Source organism: Nyctereutes procyonoides, unplaced genomic scaffold (assembly GCF_905146905.1).
Source record: "Nyctereutes procyonoides isolate TBG_1078 unplaced genomic scaffold, NYPRO_anot_genome, whole genome shotgun sequence".
NCBI classification, from domain to species: Eukaryota; Metazoa; Chordata; class Mammalia; order Carnivora; family Canidae; genus Nyctereutes; species Nyctereutes procyonoides.
In genome coordinates this window covers 53,095,793-53,116,859 of record NW_026575049.1, presented here as the reverse complement: position 1 = coordinate 53,116,859, position 21,067 = coordinate 53,095,793, and the positions used below count along the sequence as shown (strand labels likewise).

The following is a 21,067-nucleotide window of genomic DNA, read 5'->3' as shown; positions in this document are numbered from 1 at the left end:
CCCCAAAGAAAGACAATCCTAAATCAACTTACCCTAGGCTTAATAGCTCTTCCTCTCTTCAAGATACTAGACTTAAGAATTAATCTAATTCCCTTTTGTTATTGCTTGAGTTCATTTTCTTTTCTCTTGTTGTCAGTATATGCTTATTAAACCATTATAGACATTTGCTCAAAGAATAATGGATGTGGTATTCTTTATAATAATCCTCCTTCAAGATAAAGGTAGACTGAAACACCCGGAGTAGCAGTGGAAAGATGTGACTTCTTTGGTTGGCACCAATCAGGTATAAAATACCCAATTAGGGAACCCTGAGTGGCGCAGCGGTTTAGCGCCTGCCTTTGGCCCAGGGTGCGATCCTGGAGACCCGGGATCGAATCCCACGTCGGCCTCCCGGTGCTTGGAGCCTGCTTCTCCCTCTGCCTGTGTCTCTGCCTCTCTCTCTCTCTCTGTCTCTGTGACTATCATAAATAAATAAAAATTAAAAAAAAATACCAATAACATGGGGGTGCTTAAATTTTAAGCATTTCCTTAAAATGAATTAATTTGTTATTTCCATGTCTACTAGATGATGATGAAGAGATGATATTTATTATTCATGCAGTTTGATATATTTGATACTTATTGAAAATCTCACAATGTACCTGGCATTGGATTAATTGCCTTTATGTAGATTCTCTCACTTACGTTTTTTTTTCTTTAATAATTAAAACCGTCCTGTAAAGTGTTATCTCCCTAGAAGGGAGAAGAAATAAGGCTTGAAGAGATCATGCAGTTAGGTAATGATAGTGCTGGAATTTGAACTCAAGAGTGTTTGATACCACAACCTACACTCTTAATCACTCTGAAAAATAAAATATCCTTTAATAAATCATATCATGAAATTCACTAACTGCACTAACTGTTGGCTCAGTTACGTTTTGCCATAGGTTTGGAGGAAATAACTGCTGTATTGACCAGTTAATTTGATTCTCAATCATTTACAGTTATTCATATATCTTTTTTATTTAGGTAGAAAGTTGTAATTTGTTTAATAGTTTCAACTTTCAAAAATATCTATATACTCTACCATCTTAACAATTAGTGATGATATTGTTGCACTCTTATTTGGATCTGTTCATAAAATCAATATTTCTTTGAGGATATTGTTTTTTTTCCTTTTTTTTTAAGAGTAGTTCACAATGTTGAATTTCACTTCTCTGCTTCATGGGCTTATATAATAAATCCCAAAGAAATAAAAACATAAAACAGACTGGGTGTTTTTTTTTTTCGTTATCTATCTATATGCCATATAATTTCCACACATTGTTATGATGATCTTTTCCCTTTCCTTCAACATTTGTTAAAATTTTCTATTATAGAAATTTAAATGAATTTAGAACCTGTCAGGGTTGGCCACTATGAATTTTTGAATGGCTTCTTAAAATAATTTAGATAGTTATCTGGACAGAGAGCTAATTTATTCTTAAATCAGTATGACATATGTATTTTGGAAATGTAATTATGCATGGTATGCATTTTATAAAGGCAGAAGGCAGGGTATGGATCTCTCTTTATCTTTATGTCAGAATGGCTCAAGTTTATTAAGATGATGTGATAGCAGATGCATGATACTGTGAGCCCTGTCAGTGGATTTGTTCAATGTGCCATTTAGAGTCCAAAAAGCCATAGGACTATCAACAAGCAGTCAGAACCACCTAGCCAAGTCGGATGAAATGCCTTGGGAAATTAGAATACAAGACAAACTTTGTTCCATGTCTGTATACTTTAAAGTAAAATGGAACACAAGTAATACAGGTTGAATAGATTTAGAATCAATACTGTTCTAATGTTACCCAACATTATTCAAGCAGTTGTTAATGTAGGCCATAAGGGAGAAGGGAGCTTCTGCATGTTAGTTGTATTTTGTGATTTTCTTTAGATATTTCAGGATGTTTTCTACCTCAATTTGTTCTGATTATCTTACAGAGTTTATACACATAGTGGCTCTACATATCATAGATGGGATCCTATTTTTAGGGGAACAGTGATACAAAATATCTAATTTCAAATACTTTAGTAGTGAAAAAACTGAAAAACTTTTATATTTAATAAACAAAGTATAATAACCAAACCCAAAGCAAATGGCTTTTATAAGTTTGAGTCTATGCATGCTTGAAATAATGAAAACTGTATGCAAATTCACTCAAATTATTTGAGTCAACTACAACCAGTTTGTATATGTACACACATTATTTGATTGGAATTAGATTGGAATGGTTACTGTTTAATGAGTTAATACTTGAATTTTATTTGGCTGAAAAAGTGGTCTTATATATAAAAATACACCAAACATCATGATACATGTGTTGCAAACATGTGTTGCAAGTTATGTGAACTGAAGACAAGTTCTAAATATTAAAATATGAGCCTGGTTTCTCACTTTTATCCTCTGCCCACAGGTTGTTTATAAAAATAATGATGTAAGGCTGGAATTATCTCGACTTGCCAAGCAAGGAGACCCTAAGATGAAGATTCATGGAGTGGTGGCATTTAAATGTGAGAATGTTGCAACGTTGGACCCAATCACCTTTGAAACCCCAGAGTCTTTCATCTCTTTGCCTAAATGGAATGCAAAGAAAACAGGCTCCATATCATTTGATTTTCGCACAACAGAGCCAAATGGCCTCATTTTATTTAGCCATGGCAAGCCAAGACACCAAAAAGATGCCAAGCACCCTCAGATGATAAAGGTTGACTTCTTTGCTATTGAGATGCTAGATGGCCATCTTTACCTCCTCTTGGACATGGGATCAGGTACAATAAAAATCAAAGCCCTACAGAAGAAGGTGAATGATGGAGAATGGTATCATGTGGACTTCCAGAGAGATGGACGGTCAGGTAATTTTTCATTTTTTCTATGCTGTTTACCTACTGGACCACTCCTTACACCCCTCACCAAGGAAATTAAAACCAAGACATATTAAAGATTTCCTGAATTTCAGTCTTTAGGGTAAAAGAAATTGTTATTTGTTTCACATCATATACAAATCAGAAGAAGCTAGTTAATCACTATAGTTGGGCATCAAACCCCAAATCCTCAAATGGCTGCTGGAATCACTTCTTAAATGAACATTTATTGGATAATCAAGTGCCAAATCTTGCAAGAAATTTTATCTTGAATTTGCAGGTAACAAAATGCCGGGTTCTTGTATTCCCAATTATTGCTTATATCATTGGATGATTGGAGGTACCTGAAGTGGCAAATACAAAATATGAAAAATCCAACAATCCACATAGAAAATCCTTAGTTTAATTTTTATCCAAGATGGATCTGTGGTGTTAAAACACTTTTATCAATTCAAAAGGATTAAGATTTCAAGGATTTCAAGAACATTGACAAAAATCTGTTGACTTCCAAATAGCTTTCCTTTCTAATGAAACATGCTTGGAATTTAGCCAATAGGAATTCTTTCCTTTGGCTTCCTGGAGAGGACTGTGTGTGTGTGTGTGTGTGTGTGCACATGTGTAATTGGAGAAAGGAAAAGGCATTGTAGGGAAGGCCTGGAGAAATAACATTTACTTACTTTGAAATTTGAGAATGGATTAGGGGACTTAGGGAATTGACTGGCATTAGGTTTGTGGGGGCAAGGATCATCCAGGCAGAATAAATAGCATTTTGTGGAAACCCAGAAAGAGAGACAGAGGGAAGAAAGAGAAGGAAAGAGAGAAGCAATTTATGTATACAATTACATATTATTTCTTTTACTTTCTTCACTTTGTGCTCCCATGCTCTGATTGTTCCTCTCACTTACAAATCAAATTAGCTTCTTATAATAGAAGACAACTGAGTTTAGACCTAACCACACTCCTCCCTTCCTTCACTGTACTTCCTTGTTTACTTATATGCCACACACCCACTCTGGGTTTTACACTAAATGGTAGTATAAGCTTGGCCAAGTCTTTTTTTTTTTTTTTTTTTTTTGCGGGTCTGAATTTCTTCCTTTGTGAAACATATTGGGAAGGACCCAGTATTGCCGGGCTCCCAGACCTGGTGAAAGGGTGTCAACAGTGATGGGATCTAGGATTCTATATTTCTGCAAAGCTCTCCAGCTGATTATCAGCCAAATGTGGGAACCACAGACCAGAGAACATTTAGTGCTTCTTTCAGATCCAGTAATCTGTGATCACCATCCTACTTTAGAAACGCTATGCTGCAGTTCTGGGGTGAGTGCTCCTTTCATGGATTCCCTTGTCACTTGTGTACTTCCAGCTTCCCTTTAGCAGAACTGTGTCCTATCTCACTATTAGTCATGTCTTGTTTTCCTGCTTATCAATAAATAAAATTGTAATCGACATCCTGCAATTAATTTCTCTTTTTTAGCCCAATAAAATAAAGAAATGGAATGAATGGGAATTGGGAGGGAGCCAATGTTAAGGGTGGAAAGTTGAAGTAGGGTCAGAACCCATTGCTCTGATTCTCAGATATCTCAGAGACGATTTCTGATTCATCCCTCTCTGGAAACTTGGTCTCCCTCCATTCTTCATTTCCATGAAATTTTCCACAGGGAAGATTAGTTGCCTATCTGTACTATCTATGCTTTTTTTTTTTTTTTTTTTTTTTTTTTTTACCAGTTCTCTCCAGTATCTTAGATGATTGAGGGTAGACAACAATGTATTTCCCTGCTGCATTATACTGATTCAATTAGAAAATAGATTCCTCTATTTTTGTTTTCTGATTTAAGCTGAGAAGTGTACATTGAGGGGAATACAGAAATATAGCAATAGAGTACCGCCCTTTCACTTCCTCCGGCCTGTTTCTACCAGAGGAAGCAGTTGATTGGCTACTTAAGAACTTTCAAAGAGAAGTCTTAAAAAGAGGAATGGAGCGTGGACTAATCTTGTGCTTTAAAATATTAACTTCGGGATCCCTGGGTGGCGCAGCGGTTTGGCGCCTGCCTTTGGCCCAGGGTGTGATCCTGGAGACCCAGGATCGAATCCCACATCGGGCTCCCGGTGCATGGAGCCTGCTTCTCCCTCTGCCTGTGTCTCTGCCTCTCTCTCTCTCTGTGACTATCATAAATAAATAAAAAATTTTAAAAAAAATTTAAAAAAATAAAAAAAAATAAAAAAAAATATTAACTTCTGGTGATACCATTTGATTTAATATACACCTAGGATAAAATGTTTAAATTACTCTCGAGTATGTATTTGTACATGTTAGTCCTCATAATAATTTATTTTTATTTGTTTATCTATTTATTGAGAGACATAGAGAAAGTAAGTGTAAGCCAGAGGAGGGGAAGAGGGGAGAATCTCAAGCAGACTCCTCACTGAGCGCAATGTGGGACTCAATTTCACAACCATAAGATCATGACTGGAGTCAAAATCAAGAGTCAGAAGCTTAACCAGCTGAGCCACCCAGGTGCCCAAAACTTCATAATAATATAAAACATGACTGGTTAGATTAATTGGACATCTTTTGGAAGTTCAGAGACACAAAAAGTTACCATACTTCAGATCAGTTGTATTTCATTCACCAAGAAATGAGGTATTTTCTAACTATAAGAAGAAATACATGGTCAGTGACAAAATTTTAATAAATGCAAAAGAATGTAGGAAGGAAAACAAAACAAGACATTATTCATTTGATAATGGTAATTTATTCTAGTCTTAAATGTGATATGGTCTAATTAGTTTCCCAAGTTCCTTGGACGACCTATTACGATAAGAATTGGATAAATGCCTTAATCCTTAGGCTGAATAAAATCCACTTTTTTTCTGTTTAAGTTCTTTAATTCTTCCAAATTGCCAGTAGTTTATTAACTGTTTTATTTGTAACCTCATTGGAAAAGGTCAAAAGCAGAGAATGTCTGTGTTAATTTAGAAAGTTCAGTGCTGGATAGGAAGATGAGAGAGATGCCTTAAGACAGTATTCTATACATTAAGAAAGAAAATAAGACATGAGGTTTTTGTGGGAATACAAAGGAAAGATTAAGTTAGTATGCTTGGTGATGTGCAGCTGGTAAAATACTTTTATGTGATTACAACTTTAGATTAGTGAATTGAGACAAACAGTATAAAACCGAAAGCTCATTCACTACACCAAGTTTTGCCCTTTACAAAATTGAAAGAAAAGAGAGCTCATTTTATGTTGGCCTAGCTCAAGGGAATTTAATGTAATGTTAATAACTCTAGCTGTTAATATTTTATATATAGTATTTTAATTAAGTTCTATATTTGCACACTGCATTGGTTTGGTTTAAGCAGCCTTTTAAAAATTGAATGAATAACTCTCCTAGCTTTTATTTTACTTAAAGGATATTTCTGAGTTAGGTTGGTGAAATAGTAAGATTTATAGCTCGGTTAAAACTAAGAAACATAGAATTTTAAGAAATAATTCATTTAATCCATTTTTCACACCAGTTATATTCAGAGGCTATATGAAAATTAGCCTTAATATAACGTGGGAAAATGATACTTCTATGACAAGAGGTCAGTGTGGGCTGCTTTGTGACTCATGGATGATGAAGGTTGCCTGGGATACTCTTCAGCTGAATATTTAAAAATATTTAATGAGCCATTTTCTCTGCTATTAAAGTAGAGGGAACTTAGGGCTGAGAATTATTCTTTCTGCTATTGACCATACTAAAGTTAGTAGGCATAAAGCCACGGCCATTAATTTGATGCCAGTAACTATTGGTTACCTTGGTCAGAGGTAGGGTTAAACCATATTTGGTGGACAGACTGAATTTTTAACATTCCCTAAACAATTTATAAAGGAAACCTATGTGTGAAAGAGGATGTCTTATTTATGTTTATACCTCAGGTTCTGATACTTTTTTGTGCAATAGCAGTTGTTTAACAAATATTTGGTACAAAGAAAAATAAAGGATAAAAATATGTGAATAGCTCAGTTCTGACCCACCCCCTAATAATTAAAAACAGTGGTATCATCTTTACATTTGAAGAGTAATAGCACTCTTTTAGTTGTAATGCAAGTTTTTAAGGAATTTACATTACTTTATGAAAGCAGTTTACACAATATAATATAACAAGTGCTACCCTTTTTTATGAATACAAAGCCATCCTCCAAGCCCAGATGCCACCCCCCCAAAAAAAATGCAGTGAGAAAGGTACATAATTGTTAGAGAACTGTGGTAAGCCTGGTACAAAAACTACAAACTCTTATGAGATCAGGATTGCTATTTTTGTTCATTAGATCTCTCTATCATTTAGCAAACATGTAGGTACAAGAAAAATTAAGGGAAGGTGGTCACTTATTTCTGAGGACTGGTATATGAAGGCAAAGTAAGCCTGCTAATGACAGGGGAGATAGTCACCCACACTGCCCATCTTTCCAGCAATTGGCCCTTTCAGTCCTTGTTCACTAAAAGGTGGGTATGTGAGGCCCTTGGTGAGGAAATATTGCCCTCAGATGAATACTTTTCTAGAACTTCATTTGCAGCACAATTAATTGTACCAGGTTTATGTATCCCCTCTTCCATTCTGTGACATGGGAAGGAAACACTTTCTTTCCACTTTGACTGCTACTATTGACACACAGCTGCTCTCTTGATACAGTGGAGCTTCTTCATTGCCTGCTTAGGCTGATAGTAGTGACATGGGGCCTGGTAAGCTGAGCCAGAAATGGCATTTTCAGATGCCGGACTAAACTTGCAAAGGAGGAACCAGACAAAGTGCAGACGTTTTGATTTCTTGACCAGAGTATATGATTTGAGTGCTGCAAAAAGTGAATATCTTCTATGGATAACTACTTAACAGAGAAAAAAAAAAAACCTGTTTCTGGGTTAATAAATATTATGAAGAGGCTCATTACTCTGCGAACTTAGCAGGACTTAGAGCTGAATATTTCCTTACCAGCTCCTCTTCCCTTTCCAGAGTTCCCCTTTACCTCTTTTTTTCTCCCAAACTCAACATAAAATTGAGTCCAGGTATTTAGTTAACATATGAATTGTACTAAAATTAGGATGAGGTTAATGACTGTTTTCTTAGGGCATGAATATTGTTTAAATTTATATTAAGCTCTTTGGTTCAGTCAAGGGTATCCTCTCAAGTATTTTTATAGCAAACTGCCAGTATTTTTTTTTTTTTTTGCAAACCATCATTATTACACATTGAAATCAAAGAGGAAACTCATTATTATTGTCAAATTCTGCTTGTGTACAGCAGGGTACAGCAGATTGTATCAGTGGTTATCCATGGGTAAGCCTACATTTAACAGCTAAGAAACCATTGAGATTGAATTGAAGTCATAGAGTTCCAGTTTAAGAACTAGAAATTACAGTGGGAAAGGCACAAGGCTCTCTCCAGAGCACATAATTAGAGGTTTATAGTAATCACTGTTTGATGTGAACAGCACTTTCTAGCTATCTATTACCAGCACTGATTTCTGTGTATACCATTCATGAATCACCACACTTAAACATTTCTACTTGAACAACCATTAGACGATTTCTCTGTTTAGGTCTTGATTTAAACTTGCTCTTTGACTATAAACATTCCTCCCATGCTTCTACCTACTAGCTCACTGCAAACACCGCAATAATTTTAAGTAAATTTATAATATTGTTTTGTATGCATGTCTCTAAACCACCATACATCAGTGGAAAACTGAAGCACTTTATCAATATTTGTTAATGATTTGACTATCCCAATGACTAGAGTCAATTTTGCATAAACTTGTTACATTAAATTTTATTAAACCAATGCTTATATTTATTTCTTGATTTTGAACATGTTTAAAAAGGAAAAAAAAAAGTCGTCCATTTTCTTTCCTCCCAAAAATATTTTGTTTTGGACATTTTCTTCCAGTCTTATGTACATATATATTTTATAGATAATATACATCCTTACCAGTACTATATAATAAGCATAATTCTTCATGGTAATTCTGATTATAGTAGATGGGTATAATTGACCAGTTATGGAGATATGAGTGTTCAGGTTCCTGTTACCAATTAAATTTCCCATCATAAATGAATAAACATTTGGATTGTAAACTGGCATCTCCTACTGACAAAGCTACACAGGAAGCATTTCCATATCCTGTGATAGTTAATAACTCATGGAGAATTAATAACTTGGCATTCTTATTTTGTACATCGATCCTATGGGCTTGGTAAATCAGTGAAAACCTGAGAGATGGACCCTGTTCTTTCAATATGCAAATTTCCTTGCTGGGCCTACCAGTTTAGAGGGCAGACCTTGGCTATGGTGTCAGTCGCACCCTGAGGAAATAGGCACTTACCTGACCACACCTAGCAACAGTGACTCTCATTGTGGAGTGTTGAGTAGAAATCTGTCTAAGTTCTTCAAAATAGTATTTTAATTTTAATATTTTAATTATAAAATAAGCCACTTGATTGATGTTTACAACTGTCCAGCATTGTGTATGATAATCTTAAAAATTTGCATGTATACATATTGCAGTAAGTGTGGATGTGTGTTTGTATATGTGCATGTGCTAAATACATGGCATGCGTGTAACATATAAATGTGTGCTATTGGTGAAAATATTCAGGCATTTCAGAAAGTACATAAGAGTTTTCCCGTGCCACATACATTCCTCACCAGTTCATTCCCTCCTTCACAGGTAATCATGTATTTCCACATATTTTCCTTTGCGTTAATATAGCTATCCATATATTTACACATATGGTAAATAGAGAGCTCTTATTCACCAATTAACTTAAAAAATGCTGAAACCTTTTCCATGCCATTATTTTGTAGTATTTTGGAGATTCAACCTATCACTGTTTACTTAGTCATTTCTCTATTGAGGGACATTTAACTTTTTACTTCCAGAAAATTTCCCTATTTTAAGCTAATTTATGAAGAAAATTTTCATGTTAGATCTTTATGCATGTTGATCAGAATTCTTATAGGACAGATTCTGAGAACTGAAATCTCTGGGAGAATTGCATTTTTAATTTTAAAAGCTAATGACAGGTCATTTTGCTAATAGGCTGTTTCAATTTCCACTTGGTCATAGTACAGGATATGCCACTTTCCCCCTCATTTTTTCCCTTTAGAAGATATTATCAAACTTTTCAATTTTGTTCTAGGATTTATTTCTTAATATGCTGGTTTAATTTCTGACTTCCCTGGTTCATGGGTGGATCCAAGTAAGCAGAAAACACATAGGAAGAAGTAGAAAACAGAATATTAAAATTATATTTTTCTTTGTTTTAAAATAAACTTTATTTCAGTCCCTATTATAAACCCAACATGTGACATTGTGTTTTTAAAAGACACAGTGGGTGTGTGAGAGTGGCTCAGTGAGTTAAGCATCTTCCTTTTAGCTCATCTTATGATTCTGGGGTTCTGGGATGGAGTCCTGCATGGGGCTCCCTGTTCAGCAGGGAGTCTGCTTCTTCCTCTCCTTCTGTCCCTCCTCCAGCTTGTGCTCTCTCTCAAATCATAAATAAAATCTTTAAAAGATAAAGACACAGAAAACTAAAAAGAAAGAAATTATCTACTCATAATCCACTCATATACAAAACTATCCTTGTTAATATTGTTTCATTTATTTTTTGCTATTTTGTTGGAATTCTATATTTCATATTTTGCATCATAGTATGTAATTAACGTTTCAGGGCAGCCCGGGTGGCTCAGCGGTTTGGCGCCACCTTCAGCCCAGGGCGTGATCCTGGAGATCCAGGATGGAGTCCCAGGTCGGGCTCCCTGCATGGAGCCTGCTTCTCCCTCTGCCTGTGTCTCTGCCTCTCTCTCTCTCTCTCTCTCTCTCTCTCTCTCTCTCTCTCTCTCTCTCTGATTCTCATGAATAAATAAAAAATAAAATCTTTAAAAAATAATAATTAAAGTTTCATTGTACTTTTAGCACTTATATCTTGTTGCTGAGTTTAAATTTGTTGCTAGAATATGAATTTGGGTGCATCTGGGTGGCACAGTCGGTTAAGCATCCAACTCTTGGTTTCAGCTCAGGTCCTGATCTCAGGGTCATGAGATTAAGCACTCTGTCCAGCTCCATGCTCAGCATGGAATCTGCTTGATATTCTTCCTCTCTCTGCCCTTCTCCCCCTCACTTTCTCTCTCTTAAATACATAAATTAAAGTCTAAAAAAATAGATTATGAATTTGACAAGTAAGTATTTAAGTTTATGGAATCTGATTCTTTTCTGCAAAGAAAAGGTAACAGAATTATAGAAAAATAAAATTTGTATATAACTGAAATTTATTTTTAAGTAGTAATTTCAGAAAATTTTATTCAAAAAGAAACCTTAGTGACACCCAATCAGTTCTGTTATTTTTCATAAGAGCCACATTGAGGCCTAATGAATCCAGTATTTGGCTCAGCATGCCAGCAATGTTGCAAATTTAGAGCATGGAAGTTGGTTTCCTCTGACCCAGCAAAATCATTCCCATTACAGCACACTGTTTTCTACCTCCCATTTCCTGGTCACTTAAACTTTTGCAGTAATTAAAACCAAATTATCTTGGGGCTCCTGAGTGGCTCAGTAGGTTAAGTGGCTGCCTTCAGCTCAGGGCTCCATCCCAGGGTTCTGGGATGGAGCCCTGCATCACATTGCACTCCCTGCTCCATGGCAGCCTGCTTCTCCCTCTGCCTATTGCTCCCTCTGCTTGTGCGCTCTCTCCCTCTCTCTCTTTATCTCTCTCTCTGTCAAATGAATGCATAAAATCTTTTTTAAAAATAAAAAAATAGGGATCCCTGGGTGGCGCAGTGGTTTGGCGCCTGCCTTTGGCTCAGGGCGTGATCCTGGAGACCCGGGATCGAATCCCACATCGGGCTCCCGGTGCATGGAGCCTGCTTCTCCCTCTGCCTGTGTCTCTGCCTCTCTCTCTCTCTCTCTCTCTCTCTCTGACTATCGTAAATAATAAAAAAAAAAATTAAAAAAAAAATTAAAAAATAAAACCAAATCATCTTATTTTAAATCTCTCTTCACTCTATGCTTCTTCTCACGCTGAAAACTAATCTTTTGTAAGTGAAAAGCCCAAGAAAAATTAGATGGGAAAAAAACAAAACAAAACAGTGGAAACTAACTTTATAAATATGAGCAAAATGGGAAAGATGATTTCCATTTTTATAAACTAAGAACTGTTTTCAACAGCTTTCTGCCTTTAATGTATACTTTTACATAAAGCATGAATTCATTAGTTATGCTTCATGAGTATTCTTAAATAAATATTACTTTGTCTATTTGTCACCTTTGTTTTACCCTTTGCATATGCAATGAAAGTGGCCAAGCTTAAACATTAATATATGTCAGTGTGATTTCTATGTTAAGATTATAAAAGTCATGTGCACAGAAATATATTTGTTTCTTGGCTGAAATTTAATTTCTTTAAAAGCTAAATAACATAGAAACGTGCTTTTGATTCTTAAGTAGTGAAGAATGAAGCACTGATCCAAAGACGTCCCACATAGGACTACCATCTACAGATTTTAACAGCTCAAATTTAGCAATGTTTATATCAAATATTTAATTTACCAAATTTAAATCATTTAAATTAATTTAAATTTAATTATAGTGAAAGAAAGTGAAATGTATGAAATAATCAAACTATTCCAAAGAGAATACATAAATCGTTATTGGAATTAGAGGGATGAACCAACAATATACCTAGATTTTTGTTTTCTCTTAAAAATTTATTTACTTCTGGTCCTAACTCAACCTTTGGAACATTCTCATTTTCTATTGATATATACAGCTGTAGCAACTACTCAATTGTCTCCAACTATCAAAAATAAGATTTAAGGATTCATTTCATGTTTTCTTGGTAACCAATGCTTTTATAACTCCATTATAACGAAATAGGCACTTAAGAACCTTCATATTGAAATTTCACTGTGCTCATATATATGTGTTAAATTGGTATAAATGAATTCAGTAATTCTGTGATGAGCCTTTTGCTTAGGTGAAAATGTTCTTTGATTCATATCAATAATAAAATCATTAAGGAATTTGGGATTCAAATCGCTTATCAGAAATGTGTACATTTCAGGATATTTGAGCATGTGTAGACTAAATATAATATAAAGAGAAATATGATATATAAATACAATGTTAAGTATCTGAGTTTGACTCAGTAATAATATTGAATTATTATTTAAATACAGTTTTTATTTGGTGAATCTTCAGAACATAAAAATAATTGCTTCCATTCCCACTTAAATTAAGCTCCACTCTTTCCCTATTTTGCTGTCTGTTTTACAAAGGTATTCTAAAATATAAATGCGAAAAAAATAAAATAAAATAAAAATGCGTATGGATTGGCAAAGCATGTAGAGGAGATAGTAATTGATTTTCATTCGCCGTTGTCTCATTCTATTATATTTGTTTGCAAAATATTTTAATGAATGATATCTGATATATGCATATGCTCAGTATAACTCCTTCCTTGAATCCAGGGTCAAATTATAGTTCTTGGCTTGTACTGGAGTTAAGGTTAGGATTATATTCCTTTTGCTTTCTTTCTCTCTGATTGATCTTCCATTACTTTTTCCCATAAGAACCCTGAAATTATCTCTCAAAGGGACAATGAGGAGCCATGGGGAAAATATCCTTACCCTATATGACTGTAACTTCTCAGTCTGTGGTATCTGAACTGTAGGTTACAGCCTGTTAATCATTCTTGAAATCAATTTGGTGGGTCATATCCTGCATCTGTATTAATAAAATTATGTATGAAAAATATCAGAGTGCTTCAGAAGTAATAGAGCTAAATGCTTTTCTGTTAAACTTTTGTTTCACCCTGTGTGTGAGCAGGGGGGGGTGGCGGGGGGGGCATGTCAGTGTGCATTAGACTGTATTAAAACTGTGAATTTAGGTGTTGTGACCAGAAAACTCTAGTCTAATCACAAAATGATAGTGAATATCTTACTCTGGCCACGACAAATGCATTCATAAAAATATATTGGAATTTTCTTACAATATTTTGTTAAAAGCAGGCACCAACACGCCATAAATAAAAATGAGTAGAGCCAATCACTCCATCCTTACTGTCAGACTGTTGTTGGGTGACTGTGTGAAATGCCTGGCCTAATGAAGACTGTGACTATGGCAACTACAGAGGGTACCAAGCTGAGCAAACTACGGGAGAGGGGAGAGCTCTGGTGGGATCTAGCCACTGAATCCCTCCCCTCAGAACCTGCAAGCACCAACTAGTGCAGACTTCTAAAGCCACGTGTTTGCCAAGTGTTTTTCCTCCTGGGCTGAATCAGGCTTGTTCCACGAATAACAAGGCAGATGGGAAAAATACAAATTTTTTAACCCTTGTAAAACTATGTCACTGTTCCCTAGCTCTGTGTCTCCTAATGGTTGTCTTTCAATATTATATATTCATTTCTGAGAAGCCTTTTTGAACTAATTAGAAAGCAGGGAGTGGCACTCATCTTCCTTTTCTCTTAAAAACAGAAATCACTCGGTTCATTCCATACAACTTTTTGCTTAAAATACATATAATAATATATATATATACACACACACATTATATATACATTATATACATTACATACATTAATAGTTATATATATACACACATACATATATATATATAAATGTCCACCTTTTGTTATTAATACTCTTTCTCATCATTTTCTAACATCCATTAGCTGCTGCAGAAGATAGGGATCATCTTTTAACTCACTTCTTAAGGCATTTGGGACAGTTAAAAATGCATGTAATGAAATTCTATTAGGAAGAAAAATGACACCATTCTCTCTCAAAATTATATATTTAATTTCCCCCAAATTATATTTTTTTCATATTTTAAGAAGGATTTTATGGTACCTATATGTTCCTCAATGACTTTTCTTTTTAAAACTTGCACAAATGTGAACTGTAAAAATGAATACATTGTCCTTTTGCCTTTTTGCTGCCTCCCTCCGAAATCCCTGTTATGCTCCCCTCTTTGGAAGGCCAAAATAGCAATGCCTTTGAGTGTTTCTCCTCTGGGAGCTTTTTGCATTTCTTTCTGTGAAAGTCTAGACAGACAAATATCCTCTTCATGACTTGGCTGCCTGTGCAGTCTCTGCGTGGTTTCCATGGCCTTCTCTCGCACAAGGACAGATCCCATTACATTGCCTGTATTGAGACCCCTTCTGCTGGGATTTGGAATGCTCCTAGGTACTGTGCAGAGGCCAGCAGCCCTGCATCCTTAGTTAGATGCATGTTTCACATTCATCATAGGCTGTATTTTCGCTAGGGGATGGATCTTAGGTATTCTGCGAAACAGCCAAAATGCATCTTCCTACCCATCCTCTCCCCACACTAGACTCTCCCTTTATGTCCGTATCTCTGTACCTCATCTTCTGTCTCCTGGCTTCTCTTCTACATCTGCACCCCCAAATTCCTGAGGCTCTATGTCAGCAGCGAGCATGGCACCAGACATTTCTAACCTACTTTTCTCTCTTGGTACTTGGCCTCTTCTGCTTTCTGCTCTAGACCTGAAAAGTAAATCTGGGACAGTCTGGTCATGTATAGTGTGGTGTCCTTTTCAGGTAACATAGTTTCATTTTTATAGATAATATAAAAATGTGTGTTCTGGATATAGAACATTGGTGGAATTTTGAGTAATCTGGTGGTACATGACAGAAAATTTAATCAAAAAGTGTCTTTTGTCTTTCATTTCTTTTTTTTCATTTAATAGATCCCACAAATACTTTTTTCTGTGATTCTCAGTTAATCCTATGTGAATGTCTACCTCTTCATCTTATGCTTATATCCAGGTTCCTGTATATTTGTAGATTAATAGAATTATTCTCTTCTTACATTTGAAGTGAGGGAGGGAAAACCTGTCAATTTAGATGAGTAACTAGTAGGGATTTTAAATTTCTAATTTTTTTTTATTTGGTTCTTGTGATGGATCATGATATACAATATTTATGCAGTGCTTATTACAAACCAGATACTTTATTAATATCATTTTATGTAACACTTAGAGTAACTGTAAGAGGTATGTCATATTATTATATCCATATTATGGATGAGTAAACCAAGACCATATGGTTTATCAATAGTTTGATAAAGCTAAGAGTGGTGAAGCCAAGCTTTGACATACATGTTCTGTCAAACTATTGTGTTCATTAAAAAGCAATCAAGTTAAAGGTAGATGCATGCAACTTTTTTTTTTTTTAGTTTGCAGATGCATATCAGCTTTGAAAATGAGCATTTACCGATGTGAATCTGACTTTATTCCAAAGGATAGTGTATAATGTCAACTTCTCCTTCTTTCTTTCTTGACTGAACTGTTGGAGAGTGATATAGAACGCTGAGAATATATAGGAAGAAAGAGAACTTTCTTTCCTTCTTTTTTAAATCTTTTTTTCTTTTCTTTACTAAACTGTTAAAGGCTGACAAACACTCTTTGTTGGCCATACACTTTGGTTTTCATTCCCCCTGGGAAGGATAAGCCACACGAGGAACAGAAAGAATAATCAGAACTGTCTGCTCTCAAGGAGTGTACCCATAGGCAGATGAAAGAGAGAAAGGGTGATTTTTAGAACATGTTGCACTTGGTAAAGACCCATGTGTTCTCTTGTCTCTGCAACAGGTACCATTTCTGTCAACACACTGCGCACGCCCTACACTGCGCCTGGTGAGAGCGAGATTCTGGACCTGGATGATGAGCTGTACCTGGGGGGCTTGCCAGAAAATAAGGCCGGCCTCGTCTTCCCCACTGAGGTGTGGACTGCTCTGCTCAACTATGGCTACGTGGGCTGCATTAGAGATTTGTTCATTGACGGCCAGAGCAAAGATATCCGGCAAATGGCTGAAATTCAAAGTACTGCTGGAGTGAAGCCCTCCTGCTCAAGGGAAACAGCAAAACCGTGCCTTAGCAACCCTTGCAAAAACAATGGCATGTGCAGGGATGGGTGGAACAGATATGTCTGTGATTGTTCCGGAACAGGCTACCTTGGCAGGTCCTGCGAGAGAGGTAGGATTCCAAAAACCAAGCAGCTGACTCCCCTGAGACGAAAAGTGTATTAAATGTTGACCTTAGACCTTAAACTGACCATGGAAGCACAATGTATCCTCTGCTGTGGTAAACTCCCTGCGAGCCAAGCAGCCACACATGACATATTACTGATGTGTCCTAAGTGATTTTCAGAGGGGCTGATTCTGGGAGACGTAGACTTTTAAGTATATTGCAGGAATAAATATTTGAGTCTTTTGCATCCTCGAGACTATGGTCTTAAGATGTACAATTGACAACAACAGCCGTCTGTTTTGCCCAGTTTTTAATTTCGGGACACTACAAAGTAAAGAAAGTATGAATTAGGGATATGTGTAGCATCCAGTGCTAAGATCTATGGCCAGAAGAAGAGCACGTGAGACAAGCTAGGCTGTTAAGTTGCAAATTCTCCAACGGTGTGGCTTGAGAGTTCAGTTAACCTGCTCATTTCACTTCCCTCAACTTATCCAAGTTTGAAATTTAGAAAGTGAGGTGACTTCCAATCATCTAATTTACACCAACATTTTCAGAAGTACACCCTAATCTCAAAGACACCTTTGCCTAGGACCTAAGTGATTACAGAAGACATATTTGCCTATATGGTATTAAGTTCTGGTGTGTCTGCTGAATTTCTGAGCAGCTGCCTCCTTTTCTTATCTAGTAGGAAGCAAAGCCACATTCTCTTTTCTTTTCCTGTCCCATTAGAAGGAGAAGAATGAGGATTAGAGGAAGAATGAAGAGTGGTAGCTCCCACCATTTGTCGCAGGGGGAACAGCACAGAAACAAAGTCCTCCCATCGACCTAACAATTTCAAATAAATGCTTTAGTCACAATACCCGTTGCCACTCATTTTCAACAATGGAACAACAACAACAAAAAAATCAATATGGAAAACTGCCGATGAGTTGCTCCATTGACCTCTCAATGCTCCAAATGACTTCGCTGTGTTAGACACTTAGCCTGAAAGCACCAGGCAGGTCTTGTTTAAACCATGCACATTTAGTCTTCTTTCCCCCTTTCAATGTGATATAGTTTAATTCGTCTAAGCTTTCTAGAGAACAAAAACAGCAATTTTCTTAGAATCTGAAGTTGAAATGTGACTTCGGTTCTTTATCTTCATCAGCTTATCAATTCTGTTATTAACATTAATCAATACAAAAACTATAGCAATAATTTCATAATCTAATAGTGATCTTCTATTACCTACCAAAATACTATCACTGTTCTGTGCTCTTCAGAGGTAGATAGGACAACAGATGGGTGAGTATTTTAATCACATAGATTCATTCCTTCTCCTAGTACCAAATTGCAATTCCTATGAATTGTTGTTAGAGGTTAGCTATTTCTGTGTAGCTTCACTTGTACGGTGTATATTCTCTATGAATTCCCTCTTCTCATTTCCCCTTCTAACTTCAGTTTGTTTCTGTAGTTTGGTCTTTAGAAACTGCCAAAGGGAGCCAAACAACGACCACCAGAAAGGCTTGTAAATATATAACAAGTTAGTCATAATGTGGGATTAGCAAACCTGTATGATTTAAGCTTTTGTTTTCCTTTTAGTCACTCAGAGAGCTGCCAATTATTCTGACACCTCCTGCTTACGTGAAGCTAGAACAGGATATAACCGAACTGTCACGCAGATTTCAAAAGCCTTCAGTTAAATATGCGCGGTGTACCACCCTGTGGCAATATCCTGCTACTACATATGGCAGATGTAAAAATAGAAATTGTCAAGCTTCCTAAGCCAGAATGAGGGAAAGGGAATATTTATATTTTGCAATAATTAGAAGGAGGGGTGGCAAGCATATGTAGATTTGCAAATGAGAATTTAATAGCAAGCTTCATCACTCGGATTCAGCATACATTTTTATCTGACAGGTGGCTAGAAATTTCTACAGATTTCTTTGTCTCTAGGTTGGTTGTGTGTTGAGGAAAAAATGGTCATTTTTGTGTGATTTTTGTTTCCTGACTACCCAGCATATTGTTAGAAGTCTTTGTTTTTCAGAATTAATTTTCTTGCTCACATTATGGTATCTCCTGAGAACAGCGGTGATGTGGGATGCTTGTCATGCTCAATACCACAGAATTTGGCTTCTGTCCAGTTCCTAGCTATGCCCTAGTTCAATCAACACAACATTGTGCTCAACCCTTGGGGTTTCTAATTCAAAAGAAAGAGCTTTGACTGTGGTTTGTCTCCAGATAAGCTCTGATCACATTAGGCTGTTAATCACATAAGAGTTGATTGACAACTTTTAAAATTAAAAATAAATAAATAAATAAAGGTAGTAATCGTCTCTTTCTTACTATCATTGAGCAATAATTGATAATTAATAAATATTATTATTCAAAGTAATTAAAAAGAGTGGTCAAGCCCTTGGGTAATGCAGCATGGGGAATGATATCGCAGTCATATCACTATGGGAAATTTTTATTCTGCATTAAGTAAGCTGAGGAATTTATAAGAAAGAACAATATTTGCTGACTTCAGCAACTAGGAAAACAGTATTTTATGTGTATTGATCCCATAAGGAAGAGTAATATAGAAATAATGTTCAATTGGATATAAATTAAATTCAGCATTTTCCCTCCCACTTTATTTTTAATAAAGCTGAGGATTTGTGGAGACTTGACCATATAGAAATTATTCTTGGTTATGTGTATATGTTGTAATCAGAGGTCTGCTTTATACTTGTTTGTTAAAACTCTAACAGATGGAGGGACAGATGTCAGAGCAATATAATTTGGCTCCCTGTCTGATTTTCATCGTTGCGCACAATATGTGACTGCCTTTAGGCAAAACTGAGCACAGGTGTACACTTTAGAGGGCAAGAAGGAGTAATACAGAAAAGCAAATTTATCAAACTTAACGACAAGAGGGAAGGAGATGCAGGAGACAAAGCTCAAACTTTTCTCCCCCTCTGGGAAGTATTGTATGGGAATTAGCCTTTTAAAGTGCTCTTTTGTGTTCTAAGTGGTAAAATACTTTTACTAATGTGAAAGGATCTGCCAAATAGCATAACCTTCAAATGTCAGAATGTTGTTTACCATTTATTTGGCAACTCTAGACTCCAGCCATGTGCACTTTCCATTTCTTGTCTAATTAAACATTAACTCTAATTATGAAGAATCATTTAGGTGTTCATTTATCGTTTATCAAGAAGTTATTTTCACATTGAGAATTATTTAAAATGTACTCAAGTTTTATTACTTTACTATGTTATTTCATTCAACATTCATTGGATAATGTTACAGGCTAATGATCCTGATTATTTTTCTACTTTGAAATGTATTTCATACTATGTTTATGATCCACTGTCAGTCATCTATGTTTCTGAAAGGATGTTCCCCCCTACTTAGTTTTTAATCAAATTAAGTTGCATTTTATAGAAGATTATAAAATCATTTTTCAAAGTGTGGTTATTGAATAATACACACTAGACCTACAGACTAAATACATAGAAGAAGACTAACAACATTTTAATTCTTTTATCAATTGATAAATGACTCTTAAATGAACTGAGCAATTGATAATGACTCTTAAATGTTTATTTAGGTTTTTGTTGCTCTATAGATATGGACAATAATTGGCTATAGTTTAAGCAAAGAAACAGTAAAGATGAAGTTTCCTTTAAGCTTGTACAAGAAACACGTTTTTTTCCGGAGTTTGTCATAGCTTTACAATCATGTTTTAATTATTTTTAATTAATTAATTAATGTATTTATTTGAGAGAGTGTTTGTATAGGAGAGGCAGAGAAAGAGGAAGAGAATCTCGAGCAGACTCCCAGCTGACTTTGGAACCCAACGTGGGGCTCTGTCTCACAACCCTGAGATCATGACCTGAGCCCAAATCAAGAGCCAGATGCTTAACTGACTGAGCCACCCTGGCACCCCTTAATTATTTTTTTAACTAAACTACTACTAGCTTTTCTTTTAGGATACTTCTTATCTAATAACAAAAAATATGTGGCATAACGAACCACGATATTTTAAAGAATAGTATTTTATTTTCTCAGAGTCAGGTGAGTGCCTAGCCACAGGAATTGTATTTAATAAATGGACCTGTTTCCTAGTCTGTTGTCTATGCCACAGTATGTCCTTCAAAGTAGACTTCAGCAAATATTTTGTTCACATAAAT

General features: G+C 35.8%; 1 protein-coding gene across 5 annotated transcripts in view; it reads left to right on the top strand.

Annotated features, from left to right (window-relative positions):
- Positions 1-21,067, top strand: part of NRXN1 (neurexin 1) — a 703,336-nt gene that overhangs the window by 64,679 nt on the left and 617,590 nt on the right. For all 5 annotated transcript variants that reach the window (XM_055329133.1, XM_055329135.1, XM_055329134.1 and 2 more), the window contains exons 3-4: positions 2,439-2,877; positions 16,533-16,916. In XM_055329133.1, the coding sequence (XP_055185108.1) occupies positions 2,439-2,877; positions 16,533-16,916 (823 nt within the window). The remainder of the gene's footprint in view (positions 1-2,438; positions 2,878-16,532; positions 16,917-21,067) is intronic.